The sequence below is a fragment of the Olea europaea genome, unplaced genomic scaffold (assembly GCF_002742605.1).
Source record: "Olea europaea var. sylvestris unplaced genomic scaffold, O_europaea_v1 scaffold2915, whole genome shotgun sequence".
NCBI classification, from domain to species: domain Eukaryota; kingdom Viridiplantae; phylum Streptophyta; class Magnoliopsida; order Lamiales; family Oleaceae; genus Olea; species Olea europaea.
The window spans coordinates 62,402-68,086 of record NW_019247727.1 but is presented as its reverse complement, the minus strand read 5'-3'; the positions used below and the strand labels follow the sequence as shown (position 1 = coordinate 68,086).

At 33.5% G+C, this 5,685-nt stretch overlaps 1 protein-coding gene across 1 annotated transcript; it reads right to left on the bottom strand.

The window, feature by feature from the left end:
- Positions 1-1,090: 1,090 nt before the first annotated feature.
- LOC111384455 (AT-hook motif nuclear-localized protein 20-like) lies at positions 1,091-2,402 on the bottom strand. The gene has a single exon (XM_023008731.1). It carries the CDS (start codon positions 2,161-2,163, stop codon positions 1,222-1,224), a length of 942 nt encoding a protein of 313 aa, XP_022864499.1. The 5' UTR covers positions 2,164-2,402; the 3' UTR covers positions 1,091-1,221.
- Positions 2,403-5,685: the final 3,283 nt, after the last annotated feature.

Below are 5,685 nucleotides of genomic sequence, written 5' to 3'. Positions count from 1 at the left end.
TTGTAGGTATTGTTTATTTATTTTTATTAAAACTTGGATGTATTGAATTTTTCATAATTTGATTATGTTAAGATTTGAATAAATATTTGTTGCTTAGATACAACAATGAACCAAGTCTCCTAAGTAACAATAATTATTAGAGGAAAATGGGATTTCTTAATTTGTTAATGTTTATATATCCTTTTTTTTTCTTTCACATATCTTCTCTTCTTGCTTAGATATTTTGTTAGAGGGATTAATGTATCATTACCCAATCACATTTTAAAAAAAAAATTCCAATCATATATTTAGCCTCTGTTTAACAAAGTTATAAATGGGTATAAAGAGGAATGTAAGATGAATATATAGTAGCGAGTCTTAAGAAATATATGGATAATAATAAATAGTATTATGAATGTGGGGTTGAAATTATATTTAATTTTGACTGAATTTATAAATACTATCAAACATAGGCTTAATTAAATATTGTTGATTATTTAACAATATTTTTACTAACAAATTTATTTAACAGCCTCACAATATCTGTTGATTAGTAATTAAATATTGGAAATTAAATTAAAATCTCTAGGGAAACCGTAGTCTGACTGTCTGAGGTTTCAGTTACTAATTCAGCATCACATATTATATTGTTCAAGCAAACAATATAGTATTAAGCATGAATTTCAGGCAATATTATGCACCTAAAATGATATTATTTGGAGAATATAAGTTTTAATTTGAAAGAAAAACAAAAGGTAAAATAAAATAAAAACCCTAACCTCAAGAATAATCTTTCTTTTTCTGCTGTTATCTTCTTCTGACCATCTCCACCTCTTACTGATTTGTTAAAGAAATTAAACTAATATATGCAAAATATAATAGAATTGTTACCAATCTATAAAACAAGACTCTATATATGCAATTAAAGAGTAGTGACTCCAGGAGTCTATCAAATGCTAATTTCTTAAGTTTCCAAAACATTTAAAAACATGTTCGAAATGGAAACGCTAGTGTTCTAGAAGTTTCTGTGCATCCTAGTTTATACCATAGAGACAAAAAAAAAAAAAAGTAACCAGTAGAAGAAGAAGGAGATGATGATGATTATATATGATGATAGAAAGCAATAAAATGCAGAATTTTATGTAGAACGAAGTTGGATCAGAGTTATGAGAAGACAATTAATATACACATCAAACCTTCAATCTCATTCTTTCACAAGAAAGTAGTTTTCTCTCTCTTATTTTAGTAAGAAGGGCGGCCATGATTCCAAGCAAATGATTCATGGTTCAACTGTCCGCCATTATGAAGCAAATTTGGTGGAATATTATATACAGGCAAAGATGATGGATCGCCCATACCACCATGTTGCTGTGCTGCCCCACTAATTCCCAGCCCTGGAGGTGATCCGCCACCGCCACTACTGCCAAGCTGTCCAGGCCCGGTAATTCCACCGCCACCGCTGCCTTCTTCCTCCTCCTCCAGAGGCAATCTCTCATATGTAGCATTCGAAAACGTGGATGCAATCACCATGACCGGACCAGCAGCCACCAGAGGACCCACAACACTACCTCCCACCACCTGTCCCTGACCCCCAGCTAAGTATATGGTCAACCCTGTCGATCCCGGCGGAGCCGGCCCGGGGAGGAAAGAACCCGTCAGAGACAGAATTTCAAACCGGCCATGTAGAGCCATGACTGCGCCAGGAGCAGAAGGCTGTCTAATTGTCACGTTTGTAACTGTTCCATTTGCGCTCAGTACACAAACTCCTCTTTGCCTTTTCCTCGCAAACTGTGCGATGCTCTCTGCCACATCGGACCCATTCACCACCTCCATAACGTGGCTGCGAAGGGCATTAGGGCTGTCCCTGGTCACAAAAATTGGTGGTTTTGGCTTGTTCTTGGAACCTGGAGGTCTGCCTCTTGCCCTACGAGATGGGATTTCAACAGCACCCTCTTTAGGCTCCTCGCTGTGTTCTCTTTCCTCTTCGTCGGCACGTCCACCATTTCCCATGTTTTCATTCATAGATATGCTCAGATCTGGCTTGTTCAGAGACGATGAAGTTGGTAGAAAACCAATATTCTCGTTCATGGATATGCCAAGATCTGGTTTCTTAAGAGGTGGAGATGAAGACTCCACTCCTGATAGATTTACTTGGCCTGTCCACCACCTGTTGTTTGCTGCCATTTAATTACCAGATTCAAACTCCAAATTGCTCTCAAATTTGTGTAGTATATATGATCAGAATATCTAATCCTTATCTGATCATATTTTCATCTGAAATCAAGTTATGGAAGTGATTAAGAGAGAAAACAAGCGTTAATTAAGCTAATGTATGAAGGTTTTAGTGCATTTAATAATGGAATAAACATTGTGTTTTCTTCGGTTTTGGTGGTGGAGATGCGTGTTTTATTGCGTCAAAGTTTTCGATAATCTGTCTTTTTCTTTGTCGCTTTCTTTAAAGCACACAAAGAATCGTTAAAGAGACGTCTTGGAAATTAGGGTTTTCATGAGTTGCGTGCGCGTGAGAAAGTGGGAAGCACGTCCTTCTTTCTATATTATCTCATCATAGTATATGTATCTAACCTACGAGTTAAAATTAAAAACTAGTGAAAATCTTAATTTGATAGTGTGGTCTTTTTTTCGGGGTGGAACGAACAACTTATTTAGTCCTCATCGGTGGTTGAAGTGGCGTATGATGATCAAACTATAAGCTTTTATCCTAAAGTCAAATAAGGATTTTTTGCTGGATAAAGATACTTGGACACGCCCTGTCCAAACAGGACGTCGGTCCAACAGACACCCCCTGTTCGAGGGGGAACCATTGGACGGACAGGGCCATGTCATCTCCCCTTTTGCTATAAGAATCTGAAATTAAGAAAGTGAGTGCCCAAATTCTTGCATGATTAAAACAGAAAAGAATATCTTTTGTTTTTATATAAAAATCGATAAGTCTTAAAATGAGTATCAAGTTCTAAAGTAACTAACTTAGCACTGCATTTTAAGTTTGTCTGATTGGTGAACTTGGAAGTTTACACTTAAAAGACACATTCCAATTTCAACGACACATCTTCCCAACTTCAAATCCATGGCATACGTTACATTCCATCACTCACTTTTTATACCCCAAGCTTTAAATGAACAAACTTTAGGATAAGGCCCCTTGTACAGGCGTGTATGGGGCCAACTCGGCCCCCCCGTATACAGGCCCTGCACTCCAAGCATGCCCCCAAACTTTTATCAGAACACAAGCATTTCTAGCAACTAGACCTAGCTAGAAGTTTAGCCCTGTTATATTTCAGGATGATTTTAAAAAATCAAAATTTATTGGAAAAAACGACTATATTTCTTTGCAAGAGACATTTCAATGATAAAGTGATAGGTTGTATGGGTTAAATAGATAATTCTAATGATAAATGAATAAAATCTAAATTGGTTATAAGTTTCTTAATTTGTTGTATTGTATCAATGACAAAATTATTTGTATTAGTATTAATAAAAACTTTATTGCGCCTTTGATATTATTTAATGATGGGTTTTTGTGCATGAATAACATAGTTTCCATCGTCGATGTGGTGTGTTTTCTTGTTACGTTATAACATGATCTGGCCTCGAGCTACAAAACTCTGCTAAGTGACTAACCTATAACTAATTTTGATGTGAAGCGAGTTAATTAACGAGTTTGGAACCATTGACTCATTAGTTTTTAACAATATTGGACGCAGTTTGACTATTTAGTCTATGTTTTGGGTAGTCACAAAATTGATAAAAATTTAAAATAAATTAACAATTAATTTTAACCCCATATTTTATGAGACCTGCAATTTTTATCAACTTTTAATCATATATTTCATCTTTTCTTTTTTTGGCCAAAATTTACTAAAATTTTGATTTTTAGCGAAACTAAATAGGGGCTTAGTAACTTTATATATAGTTGTCTAACAATTAATATCACTACATTTAGAAAAATAAGCTAGTTGGGATTTTATTTCCAAAATAATTTTAGCCCTTGTTTGAGCCCCATTTTTGTCAAGAAAATGTATTTTTGAATAGTTTAATGATGTGAAATGTGTGGTTAAAAAATAAGAAAAATTTTTATTTTTTCGTGTAATATTATTTTATTGAAAAATGTGTGATTGAAATGATATCAAAACATTGTTTAAAAATGTATTTAAAAAAAAAAAATGGGGCTCAAACAAGGGCTTAGTAACTTTATATATAGTTTTCTAACAATTAATATCACTACATTTAGAAAATAAAGTTAGTTGGGATTATATTTGTAAAATAATTTTATCTATGCATGTAATAATCTTGTATAACGTTGTGTTTGAACATAAAGCCCCTTGAATTTTATGCTACAATTAACAAATTTTTTCTTACTAGAAACTTGTAATTTTCCTCACTGAATTACATTAGTTGTTAGTAAAATTTTATTTTTTATTTTTATTTTAATTCAACACTAAGTATAAAACCAAGAGAAGGTTATATTTACTTTCTTTCTATAGTTATGGTGTAAGTGGAAAGTGTCAACTTCGACTAACAAGTTTTATCGAGTAAGAAATTGAGGGATAGTAGGCAATGAAAATCACTTGCGAGTTGCAATATCACCCGATTTGTGTATACGAAGTAGCTTATAAATTTTCAATTTTGTAATTAGTTGACTAATATAGCTACAATTGTATATTTAATAAATTGCAAAATCAAATGAAAACTTATACTAACTCATAATCATTCATTGAAGTAAAATACAATTAATTTTTGAGAAAATTGTGGTGGAAATGCAGTTTACTAAATTGAGTTAAATAATGTCTCATACTCTTTGAAAATGCCCGAATACCCCAGACTTGATTAGGATGTAGTGTGTAACGACAAAATCCGCTAAAAATCAACTCAGGCTCCATTTCTATGTCTTCTACACTCGAATGCTAAGTCGTTCTGGGTTTATGTGTAAGTGATAAACATAGATAAGAATTTATTTATTTATTTTTCTGGTGATCCCATGGTGCATTTCAAATTGCAACCAACTTGTGTTATTACGGTTGGGACAGGTAAGTCGATCTATCTCATGTGTGGAGTTTCAAAGAAATGTATGGTTTTTTCAACTGTACCTAAGCTATCATTTCAACAACTTCGAAACTTTTGTATTAAATCAACAAAGTTTACTATCCAATATTTATGAAATCGACGAACGACCAATTGCATTCGGCATTCTATTTGAAGATGTGTGTATTGGAAGGAAGCAATTCGTTCAACTATTGACTACTTTTATTGCAAATATTTAGTCCCGCCAAGATTTTCCTTTTACATTTGAGGGGCATCCGTGGTTGAAAATAAATTTGAAGAAAAATAAATTTTTAAGAAATGAAGATTAAATAGGGACGTATTGTCTAAAGAATTGAACATTATGAGGAGGATACAAGTAACGTGCAATTTTTATCTTGAAAAAGGATGGGAATCCATTTGAAAGAGGACTACTTTGCACTTGAACCAATATAGTCCTACATCGAGGAGGGTGTTGTCAAAAGAAATAGAATGAGAACTAACTTGACCTAAATCCTATATATTGAGGATGATATGTGCAAATTTTGCTTCTTTTTTTATAATAATTTCAATTGCCAATTGCTCTCTCTCTCTCTCTCTCTGAACCTTTTTTACCGTGTTTCTATTTTCCTCGGTTCTTCTGAATACAAGTCAGGAGAGAATTCGAGG

What these genes read in the sequence shown, in the direction of transcription:
- LOC111384455 (XM_023008731.1), bottom strand. Translation starts at nt 2,163, where the DNA reads ATGGCAGCAAACAACAGGTGGTGGACAGGCCAAGTAAATCTATCAGGA.